This window comes from Coregonus lavaretus (assembly GCF_964263955.1).
Source record: "Coregonus lavaretus genome assembly, chromosome: 26".
NCBI lineage: Eukaryota > Metazoa > Chordata > Actinopteri > Salmoniformes > Salmonidae > Coregonus > Coregonus lavaretus.
This window is the reverse complement of record NC_140013.1, coordinates 27,203,196-27,230,385: the sequence shown is the minus strand read 5'-3', so window position 1 is coordinate 27,230,385 and position 27,190 is coordinate 27,203,196. Positions and strand designations below refer to the sequence as shown.

At 45.0% G+C, this 27,190-nt stretch overlaps 1 protein-coding gene across 1 annotated transcript in view; it reads left to right on the top strand.

Moving 5' to 3' along the window:
- Positions 1 to 15,186, top strand: part of LOC311101300 (kin of IRRE-like protein 3) — a gene marked incomplete at both ends in the record, with an annotated part of 80,970 nt that extends 65,784 nt beyond the window's left edge. Inside the window, 6 exons of the mRNA XM_084142428.1 lie at positions 6,561 to 6,661; positions 7,894 to 8,092; positions 10,393 to 10,500; positions 11,179 to 11,288; positions 11,996 to 12,082; positions 14,710 to 15,186. Coding sequence (XP_083998554.1) covers positions 6,561 to 6,661; positions 7,894 to 8,092; positions 10,393 to 10,500; positions 11,179 to 11,288; positions 11,996 to 12,082; positions 14,710 to 15,186 — 1,082 coding nt within the window. The remainder of the gene's footprint in view (positions 1 to 6,560; positions 6,662 to 7,893; positions 8,093 to 10,392; positions 10,501 to 11,178; positions 11,289 to 11,995; positions 12,083 to 14,709) is intronic.
- Positions 15,187 to 27,190: the final 12,004 nt, after the last annotated feature.

The following is a 27,190-nucleotide window of genomic DNA, read 5'->3' as shown; positions in this document are numbered from 1 at the left end:
CAGGCAGTGACTGACTAATGAATGCCGAGGAATGGAATGGTGGGAGACCTGGCAACTCTCAGACAAATGACTTCATTAACACCGCTTGGTATTCACAGAGCGTGCATTAGCTTTCATTCGCAGAATTTACACGTTCTTTAAAGGGCTTTTTCTCACCATGTCCTTTTGATTGGGTGGTAGATAGAAGAAAAGGACAACAGATGTTGAGACTAGGATTTTCGTGAGGTATTGTCCTCAACAATATATTGGATATGTTGAATGCAATCGTACAATGTCTGTCGTTGGCAGCGTTGTTGCTAGTTTGCGACTGAATATACCAAACATTGATTGTCAAGACCTTCTTTTTGAACTTGTACAGTAGCTGTGCATCAGAGAGAATGGCATCCATATGCCCCCTTAAGCATTGGATTACAACCACTAGTGTGTGCTATGAGGCCCTGTTCTATCAATAGCCTAGTTCTGTTCAAGATCAGCGCTCCAATAGTATTGTCACGCTCTGGTTCCGGGACGTTGTTTATGAACCAGGGTGTGTTTGTATTGTTGGGTGTTGTGTGGGTTAGGTTGGGTATAGGGTGTGTTCGTTTTGTTGTGTGCTGTTTGGTTGGGGTGTCTAGGTGGTTGTCTTCCTTGTTTGTATTCATGTGACTCCCAATCGGAGGTAACGAGTGACAGCTGTCGGCTCGTTATCTCTGATTGGGAGCCATATTTAAACTGTGTGGTTTCACCTTGGTTTTGTGGGTTTTTGCTCCGTATTCAGTATTTGTAACTGTGGACTTCACTAGCCGTCTTTGTTTATTGTTTTTGTCGTTCGTGTCTTTACTCTAATAAAGTCATGTTCACTCAACGCGCCGCGCTTTGGTCTGCTCCTTTTGAAGACGGTCGTGACAGAAAAACCCACCACAAGAGGACCAAGCAGCGTAACAAGCGGCAACAGGACCTACCTACACAGGATTTATGGACGCCTCCAAAGGATTCATGGACATGGGAGGAGATACGGGCTGGAAAGGGTCCTTGGGCACAACCGGAGGAATATCACCGCCCTCGTGAAGAGCTGGAGGCAGCTCAAGCCGAGAGGAGGTGGTATGAGGAGGCAGCACGGAGTCGTGGCTGGAAGCCCGTGGGTACTACCCAAAAATTTCTTGGGGGGGGGCTAAAAGGGAGTATGGCGAAGTCAGGTAGGAGACCTGCGCCTACTCCCTGGACTGACCGTGGAGAGCGAGAGTACGGGCAGACACCGTGTTACGCAGTAGAGCGCATGGTGTCTCCTGTACGCAGGCATAGCCCGGTACGGTACATTCCAGCTCCACGTATCGGCCGGGCTAGATTGAGCATTGAGCCGGATATCATGAAGCCGGTCCAACGCATCAGGCCACCAGTGCGTCTCCTCGGGCCGGCTTACATGGCACCAGCCTTACGCATGGTGTCCCCGGTTCGCCCACATAGCCCGGTAGGGGTTATTCCTCCTTCCCGTATTGGTCGGGCGACGGGGAGTATACAACCAGGTAAGGTTGGGCAGGCTCAGTGCTCAAGGGAGCCAGTACGCCTGCACGGTCCGGTATTTCCGGCGCCACCTCCCCGCTCCAGCCCAGTACCACCAGTGCCTACACCACGCACCAAGCCTCCTGTGTGTCCCCAGAGTCCTGTGCGTCCTGTTGCTGCTCCCCGCACTAGCCCTGAGATGCGTGTCCTCAGCCCGGGACCACCAGTTCCGGCACCACGCACCAGGCCTATAGTGCGTCTCGGCCGGCCAGAGTCTGCCGTCTGCCCAACGGCGCCTGAACTGCCCGTCGGCCCAACGGCGCTTGAACTGCCCGTCTGCCCAACGGCGCCTGAACTGCCTGTCTGCCCAACGCCGTCTGAACTGTCCGTCTGCCAAGCGCTGCATAAGCCGCCCGTCTGCCATGAGCCTTCTGAGCCGTCCGCCAGACCGGAGCCGCTAAAGCCTTCCGCCAGACAGGATCAGCCAGAGCCTTCCGCCAGACAGGATCAGCCAGAGCCTTCCGCCAGACAGGATCAGCCAGAGCCTTCCGCCAGACAGGATCAGCCAGAGCCTTCCGCCAGACAGGAGCAGCCAGAGCCTTCCGCCAGACAGGATCAGCCAGAGCCTTCCGCCAGACAGGATCAGCCAGAGCCTTCCGCCAGACAGGATCAGCCAGAGCCTTCCGCCAGACAGGATCAGCCAGAGCCTTCCGCCAGACAGGATCAGCCAGAGCCTTCCGCCAGACAGGATCAGCCAGAGCCTTCCGCCAGACAGGATCAGCCAGAGCCTTCCGCCAGACGGGATCAGCCAGAGCCTTCGGCCAGACAGGATCAGCCAGAGCCTTCGGCCAGACAGGATCAGCCAGAGCCTTCTGCCAGCCAGGATCCGCCAGAGCCGTCCAGCCAGGATCCGCCAGAGCCGTCCAGCCAAGATCCGCCAGAGCCAGCCAGCCAGGATCTGCCCCTCAGTCCGGTGCTGCCCCTTAGTCAGGTACTGTCCCTTAGCCCGGTGCTGCCCCTTAGTCCGGTGCTGCCCCTTAGTCCGGTGCTGCCCCTTAGCCCGGTGCTGCCCCTTAGCCCGGAGCTGCCCCTTTATCCAGGTGGGTTAGTTTGGAGGGTGGTCAGTGGGAGGAGGCTACTTAAGCAGTTTGTGACTTTGGTGGGGTGGGGATCACGACCGGGGCCAGAGCCGCCACCGTGGACAGACGCCCACCCAGACCCTCCCCTAGACTTTATGTTGGTGCGCCCGGAGTTCGCACCTTTAGGGGGGGGTACTGTCACGCTCTGGTTCCGGGACGTTGTTTATGAACCAGGGTGTGTTTGTATTGTTGGGTGTTGTGTGGGTTAGGTTGGGTATAGGGTGTGTTCGTTTTGTTGTGTGCTGTTTGGTTGGGGTGTCTAGGTGGTTGTCTTCCTTGTTTGTATTCATGTGACTCCCAATCGGAGGTAACGAGTGACAGCTGTCGGCTCGTTATCTCTGATTGGGAGCCATATTTAAACTGTGTGGTTTCACCTTGGTTTTGTGGGTTTTTGCTCCGTATTCAGTATTTGTAACTGTGGACTTCACTAGCCGTCTTTGTTTATTGTTTTTGTCGTTCGTGTCTTTACTCTAATAAAGTCATGTTCACTCAACGCGCCGCGCTTTGGTCTGCTCCTTTTGAAGACGGTCGTGACAAGTATGGCGCAAAGTCATTCCTTATTCACATCTTAACAGTTTTGTTTCATCCCAGCATCCTTTTTACTGTCTGGACTAGTAAACAAAATCTCTGTTGAAGTTTATTAAACCAATTGAAGTGTTCTTTCTTTCATGTACAACAATCTATGGAGATTGCGTTACTTCTGTATAAAACACGATTCAAAGAGAAGATGCATTGTTTTAATAAAGACTCATTGGACACTCATCGGGAAAAATACCACAAAAAAGCTGAAAGTTTTTACTTGGTCTCTGCAGACTTCAGTCAAGCATTACCCACTTCTTTATTGGTCTTTGACTTCTCTTTAATTTGTTTATGTTAGCCTGTTCTTCTGCCTCTCTTGCCTCACAGCCTGGATCTGCCTCTGACATTAAAAAGCCACATAATTTTTTACCTTCTGAATAATTGAAATCCATGCTTTCTCAAAACCACACCAGGGGTCCTCAGTCGAAATGTTCACATTTCTACCCTACCCAGTCCTCTTGGCGAATCAGATTGTCAAGCCGAGGAAGTACAAACAGAGTCTTTGAAGTGGCAGCACATGGAGAGGACTCTCCCGCGGTTTGCTGCTTGATTGTTTTCTTTATGGCAGATTATTGTTTTAAGTTGTATCTTCCTCAGCCCTCATCAACCTGCAGTCTTTGACATCCAATAGGATCCAATTGGCTCTGACAGTGGGCATGACTGATGACCGTGCATTTTGGGAGACTGCCTTGATCATATCTCAGAAAGATTGAGGAATACTCAAGAGTATATGCACGGTGTGGGAGAGTGTATGTGTTTGCATGTTTTGCTATTTGTTTCCCGTTGCTTATGCCTGGATCATTTTACCCTGAACAATTAAAATGCATGTGTTTAGAATTTGTCAATATGTTATTTCTTCCGTTGCATGTCAACGACTCCCACTGCGCAGCAACACAGACAAGAGAATCCTCTCCTTCCCTGGGGACTGGTGTAATTTAATTATAATCAAATAGCTAGCAGGGGAGGGAGTTTATGTTGAAGTCACTAATGGATACATATTGCTCACTCTAGTTTAGTATCCTCACACAGTCAGTCTGAGCTTCAATATTTGTTTGAGTGAAGTTATTGTATTGTGCTTGTTCTTTTGATCCTATGTTCAATGCATCCTGGTGCATTGTACGCACACAGAAAACTAGTAGGTATATGGCTCAATTTGTAGCCTGCATGTGTTTATGTCCATATCAATGAACATGGATATATTATATTTGAATGAGTGTATCTGTTTGTTAGTAGAGGTATGAGTCTGTCCATCTTTCTACATGTGTATGTCTTGGTAGGTGTGGTTTCCTGTCCTGTATGTCTGTCTGTATGCATGTCTAATCAGATGTCAGGCAGCCCAGGGAGAGGGAGCACATAAACACATTAATGGAGAAAGTGGGCCGATGTGCCTTCTAGTCACCCACAGGGCATCTTGTTGTTGTAGTTCTTTTTTTCTTTCCCCAGACATAGTCTTTATATGCTCAATAAATTAGCATTTCATTCCCTCTCCAAGTGCCAAGACAGAGCTTAAAGAAACCAGTGAAAATTAATAATTCAGCTGAGAAATGCCATTCAAATGGATGTGACAGAGATTGTAATAGAGGACAACAGCTCTGAGGTGCTAAATAAGCTGTTGCAAGGAAGCACAAAATGACACACCTTTTCAAAGCTCAGACTATACTTTCACCTCTGTTTGGAAATGCAAGGCCCGGTCATTGGCGTAGGCTCTTTCGACAAGGTGATGAACAAACGATAACAAAGATAAGATTGTGAGGCGGCCCACTCCATAGACTCCCTGCCTCTCTAAAGAAATGTCTCCTACCATATCGACTGTGTCCACTGACAGTTGGAGCAGTGTAGTTGTGCCACTCACACCACCCACCAACTCCCTCTCTCTCTGATCAGACAGTCTGCGCACACACACACACACGCACGTGCACACACACACACACACACACACACACACACACACACTCTCCTCCCTATCCTCTGGAGGAGCTACCACACCCCAGCAGTCTGAGGCAGGGAGATAAAACCCTCTAATTATATTTCTCATTTGGAGCCCTGATCCACAGAGCAGATTCTCCCGAGCCACCAGTGCTCGCCTTGGGCAGCCCGGGAGGAATAGATCTGAGTGTGTTTACCACAGGAGCCCATTCCAGCCACACACACACACACCAACACACTCCCACCCACACACACACACACACCCACACACTCACACCCACACACACACACATTCTTATGCATGCAACCACACTGACACATCCACACAGGTCCACACAAACCGGACCCCCCATGCCAGTCCACCATAGGCTACTAAGACAGTGGTGTTGCTGCATAGTGCTCAATGCAGTGCTGTTAGTTTGCAGAAATCATTCCACAGCAGCAGCAACCAAACTCCCAGTCTCCTGCATGCAGTGGCATACCGAGACACCATCTGCCAGAATCTTATTAAAATGCTAATTTATTTTAATAAGAGACAGGTAATAAACTGCAATTATGTACCGGCAGAGAGATGCCAGGGAACGGGTTGGAGGGGAGTTGATAGGAAGCTCACCTTCTTACTAATCAAGTTGTTTCCCCACTTCTCTATACTTAATCCTCTTAAATCACAAAAAAATAGTTTTTTTCTATGTTTTTATTGGCCATTTAAGCTGATAGACTGCTTCCTCTGTTGTCGTGAGGGAGGACTGGAGGTTATCCGATTGATGTCATTGCTGCGGGTCAAAGTGCAAGGCTCTGGCAAGCTAAATTGAATTTGAAGAGACACAGGGAGGAGTGTTATCTCTCCACAATGACATTTCTCCCATCATGATTACGCCCATAGAAATGCCTCTCCACTCGCCACCATGACCCTTATCTTTGTGGGAGAAATCAAGAGCACCGTAACTCAACTTTTTGGGCCCACACGGATGCCCTTCATACAGCCCTAACATGCCCTTGGTGATATTGTGGAGGTTGGATGCGATGTTCGTATGACTGTTGTCCAAAATGACTGTTTACTGCCGGCATTCCGAGTCGGTTGGAAATTGGAAGTAGGATTTACTATCTGAAAGAATGCAGTTAGGGGTCTACCGCTTAATTGAATGCAGCACAACTTGATTGAATCAGTGTTACATGGCATGAACCTGAACCCACAGGAATCTGGCAGTGGTTGATTGTGATGATGTGTGGGTTTGTGATTGGCTTTCACGGTACAGTGTTGATATGTTCTCCTCTGTGCCCTCTTTACAGGCCTTCATGGTACAGTGTTGATATGTTCTCCTCTGTGCCCTCTCCACAGGCCTTCATGGTACAGTGTTGACATGTTCTCCTCTGTGCCCTCTCCACAGGCCTTCATGGTACAGTGTTGACATGTTCTCCTCTGTGCCCTCTCCACAGGCCCTCCCACAATCTCCAGTACCCAGACACATCAGGCTCTCCATGGGGAGAAGGGAGAGATCAAGTGCTTCATCCGGAGCACTCCACCTCCAGACCGCATCGTGAGTAACACCAACACCACTTCCTTCAATATCTATCTCTTTTACTTATCTCTACTTGCCACAGCATTGCATGGTATATGGGTTGCATTACAGCCATGGTGCCCTGTGTCACGGATTCTGCCGAGGCTGCCCCTCCTCCTTGCTCGGGCAGGTTTCAGCGTTCGTCGTCACCGGAGTACCAGCTGCTGCCGATCTATGTTATATGTTTCTATGTTCTACCTGTTGTGTCAGATTGTTTCACACCTGTTGCCCATCTTGTGATTACTCCGCCCCTATTTAACCCTGTGGCTCCCCTTGTGTTCTGTGCGTGTTTGTTGTTTGTTCGCGGATGTCGTGAGTGAGCGGGTTTATTCCTCCCTGCGTGGAGGCCTCTTGTTACTTTACGTGATTAAGTAAAGATATGTTTTTTCCTTGAGTTCTGTGTCCTGCGCCTGACTTCAGTCTACCGCATACACTGACATTGTGACACCCTGACAGGACTCTTGTTGCGTTATTAGCATTTTATTAAACCATCTAAGAACACATGCAATACAACTGAGAAAGATATCAGTTTAATGAATATAATAGTATTCTAACCATTTGTTTTTGTATGAATGGGAGGGCATGAAGCATGGCAAGCTTAGACCCTTAATTTCTCATTTAATGCATGCTGATGCTCTGTTAGCACAGATCCCATTAAGATGTATGGCCCTTAGATAAACAGTATAATCTCAGAGCCCTCTCTTGTTCCATTAACTGTGTACGTGTGTATGTGTGTGTGTGTGTGTGTGTGTGTGTGTGTGTGTGTGTGTGTGTGTGTGTGTGTGTGTGTGTGTGTGTGTGTGTGTGTGTGTGTGTGTGTGTGTGTGTGTGTGTGTGTGTGTGCGTGTGCGTGTGTGTGTGTACACATGTGAGTGCACATGTGAGTGTGTGTGTTTTGGCATAATTGCAATCTACTAATTAGTGTTGTGTGTGTTGATAATGGGCATTAACTTGCTGCATAATGAATATGCTGTTGATTTGATGGGAGGGTCTAAAGAGGTAGCATGCCTATTTATCAAGGATAAATGTGAAAGTACTTTTACTTTTATGCTTATGAATATGTTTTAACAACCATAAAAATGCTTGCAAATCATCTTATTTGTCGGCAATCAATTGTTGTCATTTGGAACACTATTTCTTGCGCCAGATCACCCAGTGAAAGACGGGGAACTTCTCCCCCGCCTCATGTTTAACTTGTGATTCCCTTACAGGCCTGGTCATGGAAGGAGACAGTATTGGAGTCAGGGACGTCTGGCCGTTATACGGTGGAGACTGTCAGCACCGAAGAAGGAGTCATCTCTACTCTGACCATGAGTAACATCGTCCCTGCAGACTTCCAGACCATCTACAACTGCACAGCATGGAACAGCTTTGGATCTGACACGGAAATCATCCGCCTCAAGGAACAAGGTGGGAGCCAAGGTTCGACAGGTTCCACCTTCTCTACTTCAACACTGTGGTGGCCGTGGTTCTAGTGTAGAGAGTGTGTGTGTGTGTCAATGGATTTGATGGGTTTACACATGTTGAACCAACCATTATCATTATCAGCCATGAATCACAACGAACCCCACATGCACCATACAGTGTTTAGGCGTTGACAACACCTATCTCGTTTGAGTGACATTTTTGTGGTGTCTGATTTATCAACACTTCACATTATTTCACTTTAGGACAATAGGATGACCCAGACTGTTGAAATCGGACAGATACAGTATGAAATAAACAGCCAATGCATTTATAGTTACTGCACTCATTTTGTATATTCAATCACAGTGTGAGTAATTTGCAGCGAATTAATTAGCTAGTTAAGATAAGGTGCAACTCAAGTGCAGAGTTCATAGTCATGCCACATCAGTAGTCATACCACATCGGTAGTCATACCACATCAGTAGTCATACCACATCGGTAGTCATACCACATCAGTAGTCATACCACATCGGTAGTCATACCACATCAGTAGTCATACCACATCGGTAGTCATACCACATCAGTAGTCATACCACATCGGTAGTCATACCACATCAGTAGTCATACCACATCAGTAGTCATACCACATCGGTAGTCATACCACATCAGTAGTCATACCACATCGGTAGTCATACCACATCGGTAGTCATACCACATCAGTAGTCATACCACATCGGTAGTCATACCACATCAGTAGTCATACCACATCGGTAGTCATACCACATCAGTAGTCATACCACACGACAACACAAATATTCCACTATGGCTTTGTTTAAACCAATGCTTTATTATTAAAAGCCTTTATTTGTTTGGCTGGGTTTCATAGCTGGACGTGTTGCTCTGTCTTTTCAATGGGGAAGTTTTGTTTTTATTCACTCCCCATAAATTGTACTGTATTGCTGGCTTATATGAAAGGATTAATTAAGGAATTAAATAGATGTTAATGCTGGGGAAAAGGCTCTCTGTTGTGTTGCACTTGTTTCATGTAGGTGGGTGTCTAAGTCTTCATTATAATCCGGCCACGCATAGATACTTTAAAGGGATACTTCAAGATTTTGGCAACAAAGTTCTTTATCTACTTCCCCAGATTCAGATGAATTCATAGATACCATTTGTATGTATCTGTCACGTATGAAGGAAGTTAGAGGTAGTTTTCTCGAGCCAATGCTAACTACTGTAGCGTTAGCACAATGACTGAAAGACTACAGGAGCATGCTAGCTGTTCCCATAGAGTTTCAGTCTTTGCGCTAACACTTAGTAATTGCGCTAATTCCTTCAAACTGCATGCAGAGACATACAAATTGTATCCATTTTCTTATTTTTTTTTTTTTTTTTTTTTGGGGGTCATTTAGCAGATGCTCTTATCCAGAGCGACTTACAGTTAGTGAGTGCATACATTTTCATACTGAGTTCATCTGACTCTGGGGAAGTAGATAAAGGGCATCATTGCCAAAATTTCAAATTATCCCTTTAAGGATAAGGCTGATTCAACTCACAGCCCTGCTGCTATTTAACCACTCAATGAAAATACTGTCAGCCGCTTCTGCAAGTGAGTATGAATTAAATGTGATTGGAAGGAATCAGCAGTGTAATAAGAAATATGTTAGAATACAAAGACGGTTCACAAATCACATTGGCCATCAAAACATTTGGGAAAATATTTATTATTAATATGTTATTGAGATGTGTGTATTTGTAAAACTAAGTAATTATCACGGCTCAGGCTAAGACCCAGATGCAGACACAGGAGGCGGATAGTACGAGTCTCAGAGTTTATTACTGAACAAGGGGCAGGCAAAATGTAAGTCAAGGCAAGAAAAGAGTCGTAATCCAAATCAGAGTCAGGCAGGTACAGGACGGCAGGCAGGATCAGGGTCAGGATAGGCAGAAAGGTTAGAACTGGGAAGACTAGGAAAAACAAAAAACTAGAGCACTGGAAACACGGGAACACGCTGGTAGGACTTGACGGGACAAGACGAACTGGCAACAGACAAACAGAAAATGCAGGTATAAATACACAGGGGATAATGGGGGAAAATGGGAGACATCTTGTGGGGGGTGGAGACAAGCACAAAGACAGGTGAAACAGATCAGGTTGTGACACTAATGTCTTTATTATTTTTCAATGGAATTGTTTGTACTTTGTTTTGTATGTTTGCATCTATGTATACTTGATATGTGTGTAGTGTACTGGTTGTATTTGCAATGTGTTATTGTAGAAGGGAATGTTTTGTCATCCGCAGAGTCTCTCCCGGTGGCGGTCATCATCGGGGTGGCGGTCGGGGCCTTGGTGGCTTTCATCGTCCTCATAGGGACCATCGGAGCTTTCTGTTGTACCCGCTCTCAGAGAAGTACGTATCCCCGTACCTGTGTCACCCACTGCATGACAAAGCTAAATGAGGCATGGTCCTCAGCAGTAGATAGATAGAGTGAGGGCTCATGTCTCATAATTGAGCAGTATAACTTACCTCACTATAAATTGCTAGCTACAGTTATTTCCATCCTGTCTAATGTTCAAATTCAAAACTCCATCCCTAACAGTGCCTCAGGTTAGAAACAGTCAGCCATTGCGCTTTTCCAAAACTGTGCTGCTGCGTGCGTGAGTCCCTGTGTGGGACCCTTTACTAGCGTTCAGCATGTTGTTGTTGTATACCACAGAGGAAGTGCACCTGGTTATGCCCTCACTACCCGTCTCCATCTGTGCTCACCAGAGAGAACTTGCAAGCAAAATTAAGACAGAAAGTAAGACTTTGTTATATGACAGTATGAACCGCATTGTTCTAAATGAGCCACCGCAAGGCCAGTGTGAGATGTGCTTATGTACGCAGAAAATAATCAAATCTTGACAACAAAACAAAATAAACTGCATATCTTGCTCTGTACTGTTGGGGAAGGGGACTATACTCTCAAAAGCCATGCCAAGGGGATTTGAAGTCCAGTGTATTGAAGATATTGGGCGAAGAGCAATGTCTCTGTGAATATTGTGTGTCTCGGCATCTTGAGCTGTAACTTACTGTTGTTTCCACCAGATCTGAAAGGGGTGGTGTCGGCCAAGAACGACATCCGAGTGGAGATTGTACACAAAGACCACAACGCGGCCCGGGAAAACGAGGAGCACACTGCCATGAAGCAACTGATGGTGAGTGTGAGTGTCCTGCCACCATTTCCACTTACTGTAAAAAAAACAGAAAACCCTATCCCCTCCAGCCCTCTTTATACTCACAGATAATTAATGCTAATTATCTCTAGGATATAATTAATAGCACTGTTCTAGGGCACAAAAGAAACCTGCTGAATAATGGAACAGGACGGATGTGTGTAGATGTATATTCACTGTGATCAAGGTACTGTGTTGGCCTGTATCTAGAAAACAGGCCCATGTTCTTTCTCCCTGTGAGGGAGAAGGCCACAGTAAGGTGTAGCTATGGAGATGTGGAAACTCGTATGGGGTCGCAGGCAGTTTTAATTGTGCCCTATGTCTGACTATTAAAAAACCCTGCCTCATTTTTTTGGAATTACGTAAGTACTGCGCTTTGAAAAGGCCCAGGGGTGCAGGGCTATGGTTTCAGCAAGGGGCCTTTGATTATATTATGCTCTGTAACACTTCATGGGAGTTAATGTGTCTGCATGTGATACCTTACATATCTGCATTTCTCTAATGAGGTTCATGGATACATTATTTATAGTAACTCTCCCCGAGTGAAGTTGAAATGTGTCTGAATGTTATTACAGAATCTTTCGAAATTGAAATCCCTGTATGCTGACTGTTTTGATAACGTCAGCGAGACCAAAGAAGCTGAGAGCCCAACACTTTCATATTTCTAAACGTGCCTTGCCTATGTGCAGGTAGAACACGGGGAGTTCCAGCAGGAGTCAGTGCTGAAGCAGCTAGAGGTGCTGCAAGAGGAGGAGAAAGAGTACCAGCATATCAAGGTAGGTCCAGGATCATGGAGGATGGATGGAGGATGGAAGGAGATAGAGGTGGAGAAGGAGAAAAATGGGAGGAGGCAGGCAAGAGGGATCAGCTTGATCTTCAACTCAGGACCATTTGCCTTCCACTTTGGCTTTGGAGAGGATAAGGCCAGGGGTCAAATGTTTCCAATTAAGGTTTAATTTGATTAATTAGGTGGTCATCAAATGTGGCCCTGGAGGTTCAAAGTGAAGGAGCCATGCTGTAGAATGCAGAATACACTGGCACTACCAGTTACCAATTACTTAGAAAGCAAACCATACTACAAGTATAAAGTATGTATGTGTATGGCAAAATGACATTTATAATCACTGATGGATGGTTTGGAAAAATAAAATAATAACGTTATCACTCTGTAATATTCATTAGTCACACTTCGGCAAAGCAGAATCAGTGTTAAACTTTTGTAATGAGAGTTCACCATTTCTGCAATCAAATCACTTAAAAAGTGGAAACAAATTTCCAGAGACATTGTATTCAACCAAAACCAATAATTTATAATTCAATGCGATAATTGCCTCCTCATATTTCCATTGGAATGAAAGAGCTCTTAATGTGACAAAAATGAAGTGAAAGGTTAGTGTGCTAGAATTGCAGTATGCTTAATCAACAAGACTTGTTATGCCAGAGAAGCCACACTACTGCTAATCTAGATACAGTTTGGAGGACTTGCTGAGTCTGTGCCTCGCAAAGGAGAAGCTTTTAATTTGCCAACACTCTGACAACAGATATATTACTGTATGTTAATAGCACTACAACAGACTCACAAAATCCACTGGACTATACCTGTCTGGACTTACTGTACAAGCATGACACGTTCCCTCTGATAATATAATGCTGGATATCATGTACATTTCTATGTTGATAATGAGGAGAGCAGTAAGCCTATGAATCGAAAGGGACTCCCTGCACTGCTTTTGTTCCAAAACCTTCTCACACATGACAACAATTCTTGTTATTTCAACATAAACACTCACTTGGAGTGGTATATAAGGCTGTTGAGGAAGCTATAGTTAAAACAGACAGGCAAAGAGACAGTATAGGCTCTTTTAACAAGAGGCCCCCTGGTTCTCAGACATGCAAATTCCTCAATTAGACAAGCACTGTGCTGTTCAGAGCATCATTACCTCACTCTGCATGCAGAGTTTAGCACATCTACAGTGTGGGAGATATGGCATTCTCCATCTGAAGAAATAAATATTGAAATAAAAACCTCCTTCAAACGAGACGCACAGATAATATCATTAGACTGTGGAACAAACAACTCACTATGGGTGATGTCCAATTCAGACTCAAAATGCCAAAGCAAATCAGGAACTAAAAATCAAATTGTGGTCCTGTTTATTTATGCCATTCCCCCAGTACCCGAGAGTATTCATCTGGTGTTCTGTCTGCATACCTGTTCCCATTGGACCTGGCTCTTTTGATCCACACTGATGAGTGTGTGTACGGGAGGAGATCACCGGGAACCAGACACCAGATAAGGGGACACAAAGTCTGATAATGACACTCATAACGAGGATTCTCTCAGGTTGTCATAGTTGTGCCATTTCGCCATGATTAGCATGGCTCCTCTGGGATCCAGCATTGTGCTCGTTGGGCTTGACATTCACGTTAATTCTCACAGCCTTGTCACGGCTGCTTCTTAGCAACAGCAATCGTAGAGGCAAGAGCCAGGATCTGTGTGACAACAGCAACCTCGGCACTGCAGCCATGGCGCCATTGTGCTCGTTGGGCTTGACATTCACATTCATTCTCACAGCCTTGTCACGGCTGCTTCTTAGCAACAGCAATCGTAGAGGCAAGAGCCAGGAGCTGTGTGACAATAGCAACCTCGGCACGGCAGCCATGGCTCCACAAGTCATTTATTTTGCATACATCAAATTCAAGACTTTGTTTTCACAAACCGTTTTGGGCCCAATTAAAACTGGGGTATTAGTGAACTTTGGGAGGACTTGTTGGATGCCAAACTGTGAATCATCAAGGCCTGTTAATTAGCAAGTAACATGATTGTAGAGGTTTATGCAGAAGAAGACTAAATCATAATATTGAGCTTTAGCCACTATTTTTCTCGGTTCATACCTGACGCATTTAGCTGCAGCCTGTTTCCTTATTCATTTGCCAATTTGAATGGTAATTAAATTAAAGCCAGTTTGACCTTGACACTGTTTAAGCTTTGAGAATAATAAATACATGTAAATGAGCGGATGACTTACTTTTCTCTGTTTCCCTCCAGAGATGTACTGCTTTTCAGACTTTCTGCCGCACTAAGGAAAATATTTTTTGTCATCTATTGTGCTTTGCCAAAAAGGCATACCCAGTTTTTCGAACTTGACAATGATAAAACTAATTAAAATACTTTAACTATCTCCTCTCCTCTCCTCTCCTCTCCTCTCCTCTCCTCTCCTCTCCTCTCCTCTCCTCTCCTCTTCTCTCTCTCTCTTCTCTTCTCTTCTCTTCTCTTCTCTTCTCTTCTCTTCTCTTCTCTTCTCTTCTCTTCTCTTCTCTTCTCTTCTCTTCTCTTCTCTTCTCTTCTCTTCTCTTCTCTTCTCTTCTCTCTCTCTCTTCTCTCCCATATTGCCTCCAAAAGGACCCCACCAACGGATACTACAGTGTCAACACCTTCAAGGAGCACCACTCCACCCCCACCATCACCCTGCAAGGTAACCAGACTACAGAGATGCGGAATCCCACCGCTGCCACCACCGGGGGCAAGCAGCGGGTACCCACGGGCATGTCCTTCACCAACATCTACTCCACCCTAGGTGCCGGGCAAAACCGCCTGTATGACTACAGCCAACGCTTCGTGCTGGGCATGGGCAGCAGCTCCATCGAGCTGTGCGAGAGGGAGTTCCAGAGAGGATCACTCAGCGACTCCAGCTCCTTCATCGACACGCAGTGCGACAGCAGTGTGAGCAGCTACAGCAAGCAGGACGGCTACGTGCAGTTCGACAAGGACAGCAAGGCCTCCGCCTCCGCCTCCTCCTCATCCCACTACTCCCAGTCCTCCTCCCAGAACTCAGACCTCACACGGCCCCTCCAGAAGCGCATGCAGACCCACGTCTGACCTGACCGCCAGAGAGGGCCTGTCTGTCCTGGGGTATCCAACCATGGGTTGGGACTATGGGAAACATTCAGCTTCCTGAGAAGGGACCTACGTTTCAAAGCACATGGTGTGTTTGTGAGTAGCCTTGAAATAGGTGGCATTAACTCACATTGAACTTGTTCAGACTTCTCTGTGTTCCAACCATTGGATCAAGAAGCCTTGCATTCCACCCACGTCCCATCCTAAGCTCATCAGAAACCACCTCCTGTTGCCCAGTTTTTCAATTAGTAAATAAAGGCCCCTAACCCATAAACATACAGTAGCTGTGCCACAGAGGTATTTTGCCAACATGGACACAACTCAAGTATGGAGGTGGTTGTTGCACTGATTTCAGTGGAAATAGGATCCCATATATTGCAGCAAAATAACCAAATGCTGCTGGGGGTTAGCAAGTTGCCTTTCAAACAAAGCGGGACCACTCTCTTATGGGTGGCAAAGCTAACCAATCACTTGGTATGTGTAAGCCAATATTCTGCTGTTCTCTTATGGTCCTAAGCACAACTGTGAATGTGTGTTAATTGTCAAAGCTTTTCCTCTCTCTTATCCCCTCTCCCCCCAAGCCTCCCCCCCAGCCTCCCCTCACACACACTGTATGTTAAGTTTGGCTGATCCAACTTCATCCCTTCTGTGGGTGGAGTAAAACTATCAAAATTTGCCCAGACTTGCCAAACAATTAACCAATTTTAGTCTTTCCCCCGGGCTCCCGGCCCTCAGAACTCTGCAGATAAGGAAGCCCGTGATCTCAACCGGAAAGCCTGAGTCGTCGTTTCACAGTTTGTCGCTCTGAGATAAAGGAATAATATCAGTGTACATTATGCATCTTTTATTCAGCATTCGTTATTTTTACTCAGATGCTTGATTTCACTTGTTTTGAGGACTCGGACTAGGAAATGAGAGTAGAGTTTGTTCCATTTTTTCTTCTTGCCTTGAGTGGGACTATTTGAAATGCCGAGCGACATTTCAGGAGAAAACGTTTTCATTCAGAAGCAGAACAGGATGTGTTCTAATTTAAAGAAGGGTGTTGGTTACTCAGTCAACCTGTCGGCACCATGCCAGCTGAAACGGAGGAGAGCATAGCTCACTGACTATAAGGTGTGCCCTACCCATGTAATGTGAAGTCTCTCATACTAACTGCTTTAGATCATCAGCCATGTCCACAGGATAGGATGCTGCCTGCGGAACCAAATCTAAACATTGTGTATCAGAGCTTCTCATCATGTGGCTTTCCCAATGCCATGTTAACACTGGAGCTCAGTCAATCCAGACTGGATACCTACTGGGATCTAGCTGCTCATCAAAGGAAAATAATAGGAATATATGATGTAAATTGTTCTTTTGATTTCTGGTATTTTGTTCATTTGGCTGCTGTGAGACTGACTGTTTTAAGTGAATGTATTGTACATGCCAGATATGGAATTTCACTTTTTTCACCATTATCATTGTTGTCATTTTAGATGAGAGATTAGGGAAACACAGAAACAAACCATATCACTGAGAAAGACAAAAGCACTTGTATGGTAAATCCATAATGCCTCCTCTCTGCTAGCTAGCCTGCTGTGGAGGGCCACACGGTCACATGAAACACAGGGCATGTCACGTACAGGACAAGTAGTATAACACCAGACAAGACCAACCGCGATAATGTTAATCCAGTACAGCACACTGTATTGGAGGAGATAATCTATGTGGTTGTGTTGGCAATAATGACTAAAATATACAGTACATCATTTTGTCACCACACTACATATCACCACATACCATACAGTCAGGCCTGAGCTACCATACAGTACAAGACTTACGAGTCCTCCATTGTGGAGGTCTTAAGTGGGTGGGGCAGATGTACATTAATTTGCAAGAGCAGTTCTTGGAGTGTCAGTTAGTTACAGTATAGCAATTCACCCTCGCAATTACATCATATGTTATATCATCAGTTAGTCTTCAAAAGCCTGTAAAAGCTGTTTGCCTGTGGCTGGCTTCTAGGTCTGCTTTCTAACATCAGTTTGACCGGTATTAGATATAGCATTAGAGAAGGGTAAAATGTAGCCTAATGCCCGAAAACAACATGTTCCAATACAGTGGACACCGAGTTACAATGATCATTTCCTGTTTTTCAAATCTAAAACAGTCCTCTCGTATCTCATCATTTTGCATTAGTCTTCTTCTGCGGGACTACTCGGCCAATGGAATAGATATCAAATGTACTAACTAGTCCTTCCCTTGTGTTGTCTTGCTGAAAAATGACAATCCTTTGAAAGAGTTAGACAGTACCTTCGACAAATGAGAAAGTTGTTGCTGTAAGCACTTGACATGTGATTATATTCAAGGCATTTCAATGGGCTTTTCTACTTGAGTGGTGGTGGTTTGACTCTAATTTTACAAATGGATTGGCGCCCATTGTACGGCTTAAACACAAAAAGGTCTGTTTCAATGCTGATAATCCAGCTTGGCGCTTAGAACACTGTATATACATCTCCAATGCTCTCTGTATATATTTTTGATGTTATTTATTTTCTCAGTCAGTTTTCAGTATATTAGGGCAAAACAAATCCCTATGCCATCAATATTGTACAGACAGACAATCAATTTCCCGTACCTTTTTTCCCTCTCAGCGTTCATTAACATCTCCAACCAAGCTTGTCTTTGCAAACGAGTGGTTTGTGTGAGCAGTTTTTAATCTCTTTGTGGCAGTCTCTCTCACACAGTCACACGGTCAAAGCTGTTTGGCTCTAGGGTGTTGCACAGGAACTGTTCATGGGGGGAGATGGGAGCTAGAATATCCCTAGAGAAAGGGACTCTTCTATTTGCTTCCCTTCTCAGACACAGCCTTGTCTTACTGATGGGTTAGAGTAGTACCAACAGACTTCGGCCGCATTCAAGCCTGAAGCTACCTGAGCCTGATGAGCCATACATTAAATACATTTTATGAGCCCTACATTAAAGACATTTAATGAGCCCAAGCCCCAAAAAAGTCAAAATGATTATCCAATACACATTACGCACAACAGAAAAACATAAAAGCCCATAGATGTAGCTAGCTGTATGCTCTCTTGAGTAAATAAATGAAACTAGCTCCAGTAGGCTAATCTTTTTGAGTGTGAACTATATTACAGAACTGTATTATATTATACTGTATTATATGGACTGGAATTATGCACATCGTTCAAACCATGATAAAGCAGGGAGAGAACATGGGATCTGGTGCAGCACATGCGGCTTACAAACTTACAAGTATAGGCTAGTTTAATTTTGAAATACAATAGGGCCTATTTGTATAATTAGTAGGCTGATGCTTATATACCTTTCATAATATTTCCCATAGTGTTATTAGACTATCTCCTCTTTCTCTCTCTATTGTTGCTTCATTCCTTCCTCATGTTCAACAGCTAGCCTAAATGAAATAAGTTTTGTTGTCCTTATCTTCATCATTCTAATGACATCTACCGCCATCTCGCGTTCGCTCTTCTTTCAAACTACCCGAGAGTTATATTGGCTGCTGTATTTAACATTCAGCAAACAAGAGCTTGCATCCCTCTTTGAATAGTCTATTGGTATAATAAATGCTACAAAAATAATGACCAGCAAGCTATTCTAGTCCAGCTTTCCTGCATGGGACTCCAAGAGCTAAGGTGCGTTTTTTAAGGAGAGAGGCCAGCGGAGCACAGGTGCGTGCATATTGCGCAAGAGACAGAGGCTATAAGTTAGAAGCTTATTATGCATAACCCATCATTCATTAGCTAAATATAAGGCTATATAATATTTAAAAAATATATATATAAAAAAAAAAAAATATATATATATATATAGGGCTATATATTAATCTAGAACAGGATTATCTATTTTGGATGCAATTTGAATAGAACTGATGGAGAGAGAGAAATGTGCATTGATTTAAAGCAACAATATTCGAGTGATAGGCTGTTTTAAAACTCTGCATTTGCAATAAATAAATAAAAATCTTTACAATTAAAAAGTAAGGTGATGAAGATGGGTAAATTCGACGCGCATTCGGTCTTTATATTATTGTAGCATAGACTATGCTGCAGCAAATGTAGGCCTACCTGTCACAACAACAAAAAGTTACCATGATGAGATGATAGGTCTACATGCATTGTGAACTGCGCTCCATACTGAGAGTTCATGATTCATCATGCAGAGGCCATAGAGAAGCCAGATTTAGACATCACATATAATTTAACATTTCAATTTCACACCATGCTGTTCATATAATTAATTTATTAAAATTTACCGAATTCTCGCAGTTATTTATTACATTTACATTTTAGTCATTTAGCAGACGCTCTTATCCAGAGCGACTTACAGTTAGTGAGTGCATACATTTACATACTGGCCCCCCGTGGGAAACGAACCCACAACCCTGGCGTTGCAAGCGCCATGCTCTACCAACCGAGCTACAGGGGACCGGGAAAAGGGAGTGATTTTGGGCAGTAAATCTCGGTAAACGGGTTCCCGTCATTCAAGCCTCCTACCAACCCCCCACCACCAAATCGCTACCATGGGAGTCTGTGTATCACCTGTGCCCTGCTCATCACATGCACTGCAGTGGGAATCAATGCCCATGTGGGTACGCGTACACCAGTCTGCATGTTTGACCTGAGGACAGGTGTTTGTTTGGCACCAGCTGGTGCTGTTTGCCATGCTGTAGAAATATACCTTGGCCAAACAGATGAATAAATAAACAGACAACGTTAACATGGGGTTGCTGGCCTTCCCTGATAAAACACAACATCCATTTGCCAGGGTCATTGAGCCTGGGAGGTCAATTCATTATTTTTCAGTGGAGTTGAAGACAAATGTTTGGTCCACATTTTCCCCATCCCACAAGGCTGTTTCTGAGGTAGGGGAGAGAGGGGGTGAGCTAGTCTCAGATTGGTGGATAGTTCTCTTTGTAATGATTTCTGTGCCCAGTGGCTATATTGCATCAGTGACTTGTTCCCCGCAGAACCTTTTGCTTGGTCTGAATTAAATAGTAGAAGAAAATGTGTGAAGAAATATATCATGCCAAACACTGACACTGTCATAATGTAGCTCTGCCTGAAAATTGTGGTTTACAGATGCTAGGTTGTGTAGTTTCTCTCACCGAATGATGTCTTTACCATCACTAAGAGAGAGTGCACATGAGAAGATGCCAACCAAACTGGAAAAACTGACAGTCAATCTCTACAATTAGTGTATATGCTACAACACCCTCCATTTTCTTTTCTACCTATCAATATCTTGTCAGTCTTTCAATAACATGCTACAAAAAGCTATTGACATGGAAGTTTTAAAAGTCAATATACATAGTGAATCATCAACGTATACACTGTAATGTAAAGAGAAAGTGAACATTGTACTCGGTAAACCACTATTTTCACGCAGTGGCCCTCTGTATTTAAAGAAAATTGAGAAAAAAATGGAACAAATGTATTTTACCTGTACTGGTCTGTGAATCTATGATGCTTTTGCTCTGTATATTTGGGGAAGAAAAAACAATTATATAAAAAAAATAAAAAAAATTCTGAATGTTTCTTCATTTCACCTTCAAGAGTGCTTGTTTGTTTGTCATTGTGAGAAGAGTGAGTGTTTATGTATGAGTCAGATGTGTGAGTGCTTGTCTACATAGCTGTATGATAATAATACAGGTGAGAAAAAAATGCTCTTCTTAGTCTTAAACATTATAATCAGCTCACCATCTGACCAGATGTAGAATTCTCATTGAGGATAAAATATGTGAGAAGGGAAAGAAAGAGGCAACTGAGACACAACTGGTGTGTACCAAATAATTCTTCTCACAGTGTTAGCTGCAGTCTTGAAATCCTGTCTCATTCAGCATTCTCTCTCTTTGTGAGCCCTGAAAGGCTATGAAAAAGAAGAAGGGTTTTCTCTACATCAAATAGGTAACCAGACAGACTGTGCACTTGTTGTTCCTGCATGTAAAGAAAGTGTCTTCAAAGCCAATGCCACAACAAGTTCTCAAATTCTCTCGTTGTCTTAAAATTGAACACCTACAGTATCTCTCATTGAAAATGTTCCTTGAAATACAGTATATCTGATGATAAACACAGCATCTGCATAGTAGGGAAAATAAAATATGAATTTGAACATCAAGAAACTAATTCAATACAACCCAGAAGGTACATACTTGCTCATATCAACGTTACAATGAAGTTGTCCACATGCACTTCACCAATGTATTTTGAACACATGTTCCTGACTGACCTCTAATTATTACATTTCCAGATAAAGTAAGGGACTTCCTCCAACTCTCCCTCCCCAAACCCAACCCAGGCATCATTACCTATTCCCAATTACCCACAGATGCAGGATTGTTCCCAAAATGACTCCCAAATAACTCTACATCCTCCCAAATGAGTGATTACAGCAGGTTATTATGTTGTGAATTACCTTGCCTGATAATTGGATTTGAAATCCAATTTGACAAAAGGCCCAACATTGGTGCGGATGGCAGAATCAGCGTTTGATGCGCTGAAGTACTCCATTACAGAATTATCTACAGACAGCTATTACATGGCATATGAGAGGAAGCAGAGAGAGATGGAAAGAGGGAAAGAGGGAGGGAACTGTACAATGAAGGCCTGCATAGTGAGGCCTGATTTGCAAATGATGTCTGATAGCATTTGTTTATCGGAAAAACACACACAAATGTGCTCCCTCTATTAAGTCCATACCAGTAATATTAATGGATGTACCCAGTAATATTAACGTAACTTTCTCAAAACCTTGGTTCTCTGTAAATAATGTTATATACCTATTCTATTCTTGTAGACATATGCCATACTAGAATTCACCTAAATGTTTCCTCATTGTGTCCTTCTGGAATATTGAATAGAGTTGACTGACACGTCAATACTTGGCAAAGTCCTACACTGCTGTAGCCTCAATGCAATAGCCTGTAAAACGCCTCCCTTACTCCCTTTTGTTTAAGGGCAGCTGTTGCAGTGGGAAGCTCATTATACCAACATCTGTCTTTTAGTAAATGATGGATCCTCTAACTAAAGCCCCCAACAAAAGCTGTCATAAAATGACTGATTTATAGGCATCCTGTGTTTTTTTTCACTCTTTGAACGAAAAGGTTTTCCATATGTTCAAACCAACCAAAACATCTTGACACTGGCAAATACTTTTAAGATTTACCACATACCGGCAAAATGAGGACAAACAGGCATAGTTCCGGACTCACCTTGGCTGGTGATTTTGATGCAGGGAAACTGAAATCGGTTTTCCTAATTTTTACCAGCATGTCACCTATGACACTAGAAACGACAAAACTCTACATCACCTTAACTCCACACGCAGAAACGCCTACAAGGCCCTCCCTCGCCCTAATTTTGGCAAATATGAAAGAAAGACCACGTATTTACCTGATTTGTTTAATACACTGCTCAAAAAAATATAGGGAACACTAAAATAACACATCCTAGATCTGAATGAATGAAATAATCTTATTAAATACTTTTTTCTTTACATAGTTGAATGTGCTGGCAACAAAATCACACAAAAATGATCAATGGAAATCAAATGTATTAACCCATGGAGGTCTGGATTTGGAGTCACCCTCAAAATTAAAGTGGAAAACCACACTACAGGCTGATCCAACTTTGATGTAATGTCCTTAAAACAAGTCAAAATGAGGCTCAGTAGTGTGTGTGGCCTCCACGTGCCTGCATGACCTCCCTACAATGCCTGGGCATGCTCCTGATGAGGTGGCGGATGGTCTCCTGAGGGATCTCCTCCCAGATCTGGACTAAAGCATCCGCCAACTCCTGGACAGTCTGTGGTGCAACGTGGCGTTGGTGGATGGAGCGAGACATGATGTCCCAGATGTGCTCAATTGGATTCAGGTCTGGGGAACGGGCGGGCCAGTCCATAGCATCAATGCCTTCCTCTTGCAGGAACTGCTGACACACTCCAGCCACATGAGGTCTAGCATTGTCTTGAATTAGGAGGAACCCAGGGCCAACCGCACCAGCATATGGTTTCACAAGGGGTCTGAGGATCTCATCTCGGTACCTAATGGCAGTCAGGCTACCTCTGGCGAGCACATGGAGGGCTGTGCGGCCCCCCAAAGAAATGCCACCCCACACCATGACTGACCCACCGCCAAACCGGTCATGCTGGAGGATGTTGCAGGCAGCAGAACGTTCTCCACGGCGTCTCCAGACTCTGTCACGTCTGTCACATGTGCTCAGTGTGAACCTGCTTTCATCTGTGAAGAGCACAGGGCGGCGGTGGCGAATTTGCCAATCTTGGTGTTCTCTGGCAAATGCCAAACGTCCTGCACGGTGTTGGGCTGTAAGCACAACCCCCACCTGTGGACGTCGGGCCCTCATACCTCCCTCATGTATTCTGTTTCTGACCGTTTGAGCAGACACATACACAGGAAGTCATTTTGCAGGGCTCTGGCAGTGCACCTCCTGTTCCTCCTTGCATTTACATTACATTTACATTTACGCCATTTAGCAGACGCTCTTATCCAGACTTACAAATAGGTGCATTCACCTTATAGCCAGTGGGATAACCACTTGTTTTTTTTTTTTGGGGGGGGGATTACTTTATCCTATCCCAGGTATTCCTTAAAGAGGTGGGGTTTCAAATGTCTCCGGAAGGTGGTGAGTGACTCCGCTGTCCTGGCGTCGTGAAGGAGCTTGTTCCACCATTGGGGTGCCAGAGCAGCGAACAGTTTTGACTGGGCTGAGCGGGAACTATGCTTCCGCAGAGGTAGGGGAGCCAGCAGGCCAGAGGTGGATGAACGCAATGCCCTCGTTTGGGTGTAGGGACTGATCAGAGCCTGAAGGTACGGAGGTGCCGTTCCCCTCACAGCTCCGTAGGCAAGCACCATGGTCTTGTAGCAGATGCGAGCTTCAACTGGAAGCCAGTGGAGTGTGCGGAGGAGCGGGGTGACGTGAGAGAACTTGGGAAGGTTGAACACCAGACGGGCTGCGGCATTCTGGATGAGTTGTAGGGGTTTAATGGCACAGGCAGGGAGTCCAGCCAACAGCGAGTTGCAGTAATCCAGACGGGAGATGACAAGTGCCTGGATTAGGACCTGTGCCGCTTCCTGTGTAAGGCAGGGTCGTACTCTCCGAATGTTGTAGAGCATGAACCTACAGGATCGGGTCACCGCCTTGATGTTAGCGGAGAACGACAGGGTGTTGTCCAGGGTCACGCCAAGGCTCTTCGCACTCTGGGAGGAGGACACAACGGAGTTGTCAACCGTGATGGCGAGATCATGGAACAGGTAAACAGCGCCGGTAAACAGCGCCGGAGAAGATGGCTGCCGTTTTACAGCCCTCTATCCAATTGTACTATTATGTGTGTTTTTCCGCGTTATTTGTAATTTATTTTGTACATAATGTTTCTGCCATCGTCTCATATAACCAAAAAGAGCTTCTGGATATCAGGACAGCGATTACTCACCTCGTATTGGACGAAGATTTTTTCTTCAACGAGGCGGCCGCGAAGGATATCATACAGACACCCGACAAGGCCCAAATCCCCGTCATTCGCGTGAGGAAGAGACGGAGATATCGTGGACGTAGATCGGGGTGCCTTGTAAGGATCCGACGGCGAGCGAGTAAACTGCCTCTTCCATCAATCCTATTAGCCAACGTTCAATCATTTGAAAATAAATTGGATGACCTAAGATTACGGTTATCCTACCAACGGGACATTAAAAACTGTAATATCTTATGTTTCACCGAGTCGTGGCTGAACGACGACATGGATAACATACAGCTAGCGGGCTACACGCTACATCGGCAGGATAGAACGGCTGACTCCGGTAAGACAAGGGCTGGCGGTCTGTGTATATTTGTAAACAACAGCTGGTGCACAAAATCAAATACTAAGGAAGTCTCAAGGTTTTGCTCGCCTGAGGTAGAGTATCTTATGATAAGCTGTAGACCACACTATTTACCAAGAGAGTTTTCATCTATATTTTTCATAGCTGTCTATTTACCACCACAAACCAATGTTGGCATTAAGATTGCACTGAATGAGTTGTACAAGGCCATAAATCAACAGGAAAACGCTCATCCAGATGCAGCGCTCCTAGTGGCCGGGGACTTTAATGCAGGGAAACTTAAATCCGTTCTACCTAATTTCTACCAGCATGTTAAATGTGCAACCAGAGGAAAAAAAACTCTAGACCACCTTTACTCCACACACAGAGACGCATACAAAGGTCTCCCTCGCCCTCCATTTGGCAAATCTGACCATAATTCTATCCTCCTGATTCCTGCTTATAAGCAAAAACTAAGGCAGGAAGCACCAGTGACTCGGTTAATAAAAAAGTGGTCAGATGACGCAGATGCTAAGCTACAGGACTGTTTTGCTAGCACAGACTGGAACATGTTCCAGGATTATTCAGACAGCATTGAGGAGAGCATTGGGGCGGCAGGTAGCTTAGTGGGTAAGAGCGTTGTGCCAGTAACCGAAAGGTCGCTGGTTCTAATCCCCGAGCCGACTAGGTGAAAAATCTGTCGATGTGCCCTTGAGCAAGGCACTTAACCCTAATTGCTCCTGTAAGTCGCTCTGGATAAGAGCGTCTGTAAAAATGACTAAAAAAAAAAAAAAAAAAAAAAAAAAGAGTACACCACATAAGTCACTGGCTTCATCAATAAGTGCATTGATGATGTCGTCCCCACAGTGACCGTACGTACATACCCCAACCAGAAGCCATGGATTACAGGAAACATCCGCACTGAGCTAAAGGGTAGAGCTGCCGCTTTCAAGGAACGGGACTCTAACCCGGAAGCTTATAAGAAATCCCGCTATGCCCTCCGACGAACCATCAAACAGGCAAAGAGTCAATACAGGACTAAGATTTAATCGTACTACACTGGCTCTGACGCTCGTCGGATGTGGCAAGGCTTGAAAACTATTACAGACTACAAAGGGAAGCACAGCCGCGAGCTGCCCAGTGACACAAGCCTACCAGACGAGCTAAACCACTTCTATGCTCGGTTCGAGGCAAGCAACACTGAAGCATGCATGAGAGCACCAGCTGTTCCGGATGACTATGTGATCACGCTCTCCGTAGCCGATGTGAGTAAGACTTTTAAGCAGGTCAACATTCACAAGGCCGCAGGGCCAGACGGATTACCAGGACGTGTACTCCGAGCATGTGCTGACCAACTGGCAAGTGTCTTCACTGACATTTTCAACATGTCCCTGACTGAGTCTGTAATACCAACATGTTTCAAGCAGACCACCATAGTCCCCGTGCCCAAGGACTCTAAGATAACCTGCCTAAATGACTACCGACCCGTAGCACTGACGTCTGTAGCCATGAAGTGCTTTGAAAGGCTGGTCATGGCTCACATCAACAGCATTATCCCAGAAACCCTAGACCCACTCCAATTTGCATACCGCCCCAACAGATCCACAGATGATGCAATCTCTATTGCACTCCACACTGCCCTTTCCCACCTGGACAAAAGGAACACCCACGTGAGAATGCTATTCATTGACTACAGCTCAGCATTCAACACCATAGTGCCCTCTAAGCTCATCACTAAGCTAAGGATCCTGGGACTAAACACCTCCCTCTGCAACTGGATCCTGGACTTCCTGACGGGCCGCCCCCAGGTGGTAAGGGTAGGTAACAACACATCTGCCACACTGATCCTCAACACGGGGGCCCCTCAGGGGTGCGTGCTCAGTCCCCTCCTGTACTCTCTGTTCACCCATGACTGCATGGCCAGGCACGACTCCAACACCATCATTAAATTTGCCGACGACACAACAGTGGTAGGCCTGATCACCGACAACGATGAGACAGCCTATAGGGAGGAGGTCAGAGACCTGGCCGTGTGGTGCCAGGACAACAACCTCTCCCTCAACGTGACCAAGACATAGGAGATGATTGTGGACTACAGGAAAAAAAAGAGGACTGAGCACGCCCCCATTCTCATCGACGGGGCTGTAGTGGAACAGGTTGAGA